The 1,528-nt window shown below is 52.9% G+C and overlaps 1 protein-coding gene across 1 annotated transcript; it reads left to right on the plus strand.

Annotated features, from left to right (window-relative positions):
* Positions 1–315: 315 nt before the first annotated feature.
* LOC139380919 (oligodendrocyte transcription factor 1-like) lies at positions 316–1,098 on the plus strand. Its single transcript, XM_071124082.1, has one exon. The coding sequence runs from the start codon at positions 316–318 to the stop codon at positions 1,096–1,098; it is 783 nt and encodes a 260-aa protein (XP_070980183.1).
* Positions 1,099–1,528: the final 430 nt, after the last annotated feature.

Genomic DNA, 1,528 nt, shown 5'->3' on the forward strand with positions numbered 1-1,528 from the left:
TGAGACCGACGGGTCACTTACTGACTCATCATACTGTTGGCTGGGTCATTTTTCCTTTCTATTCAGTGAGGCAAAGAAGATTCTTCCACAGCCAAGGAGTGATGTCAACACCGGACCAGAATGTCAGGACAGTGTGGGACTAACTGGTTAATGGAAGAGGAGTAAAGTTGAATTGCTTGATTGCAGAACTGAGCACTCACAGAAGACGGACTCTTCTTCACTTGTGTGACGTGTAGGTTTCATCTCAGACAAGTCCTCTCCAGTGTAGTTTTTCTGTCGTCTCAGACATAGCCATCTCCAGTGTGGATCAGGACCATGAATGTTTTACCTAACCCCATGACCAGGGCCCATCAGGAGCAGCCTCTCCCTCTCTGCTCCCAGGGGGCCCACCTCCAGGACTTCTCCTCCAGGTGTCCTCTAGGGCTTGGTGCTGGTCATGGGGGCAGGCTTAGGGCCATGGGGGGGCCTCTGGGGCCCCAGAGACCAGGCAAGCCACCGCGGGAGCTGAGCCCCGAAGAGCAGCAGGATCTAAGGAGGAAGATCAACAGCCGGGAGAGGAAGAGGATGCAGGACCTGAACGTCGCCATGGACGCTCTGAGGGAGGTGATGGTGCCTTACGCCTCCTCATCTCCTTCCTCCTCGTCCTCCTCCCAGGGGCCACACTCCCACCAGCAGCAGCCAGGGGCCCCACCTGGACGCAGGCTCTCCAAAATCTCCACCTTGGTCCTGGCCCGTAACTACATCCTCCTCCTGGGCTCGTCTCTGCAAGAGATGCGCCGGCTCCTGGGGGAGGTGAGTGTTGGGGTGGGGGTTGGTGTGGGGGTGAACACGGGGCCTGTCCCCAGGCTGCTCCTGGCCGGGGGTTGGCCCCTCCTCACCGGCCCCAGTCAGCTTCTCCTCTCCCCAGAATCTCTCCTGACCTCAGCCTCCTCCTCCTCCTCCAAGTGTCCTCTGTTGCCTCCTGGCCACTTGGAGGGCCCCATGGCCCCAGTGCAGTGGGGCTCAGCTGGGGCTCCTGGAGGGCCACTCTGCCCCTGTGTGGTGTGCAGGCTGCCCAGATTCAGCCACCCCAGCCCTGGACCCAGGTTCCCCAAGTGAAGGCTTGCTGGGACCACCTCTCATGTGTTCTTCTGATCTGCTACAATGACTGATTCTTCTGAGCGGATGGACTTCTGGTTATGGTTTATAATCTTATTTTTCTGGAGATTTTGACATGTTATTTTTTTTTATATTAGTATTTTCTTTTTTTTTGACTAATTCAATTATAACTTTGTTGTAATGGACTTTGTCCATTAGGCTTTTATGAATCTCTTGTGGACAGATGAATCTGTCAAGGCTCATGTATAATTGTGTGATACGAGCAGCAGTAGTTCCTAGTTTGGGGGTTTTGTTGTTAATTATTTGACAATTATGAGACATTATTTGGGCGAAGGTGGTTTTTAAATGGGTGTAGTGATTTTCAAGCCCGTGTGCGGATGAAAAATAATTTCCACAGCCACAAAGTCAATATTGGCTGTATCGTAAAAAT

Source organism: Oncorhynchus clarkii, chromosome 22, assembly GCF_045791955.1.
Source record: "Oncorhynchus clarkii lewisi isolate Uvic-CL-2024 chromosome 22, UVic_Ocla_1.0, whole genome shotgun sequence".
Lineage (NCBI taxonomy): Eukaryota > Metazoa > Chordata > Actinopteri > Salmoniformes > Salmonidae > Oncorhynchus > Oncorhynchus clarkii.

What these genes read in the sequence shown, in the direction of transcription:
- LOC139380919 (XM_071124082.1), top strand. Translation starts at nt 316, where the DNA reads ATGAATGTTTTACCTAACCCCATGACCAGGGCCCATCAGGAGCAGCCT.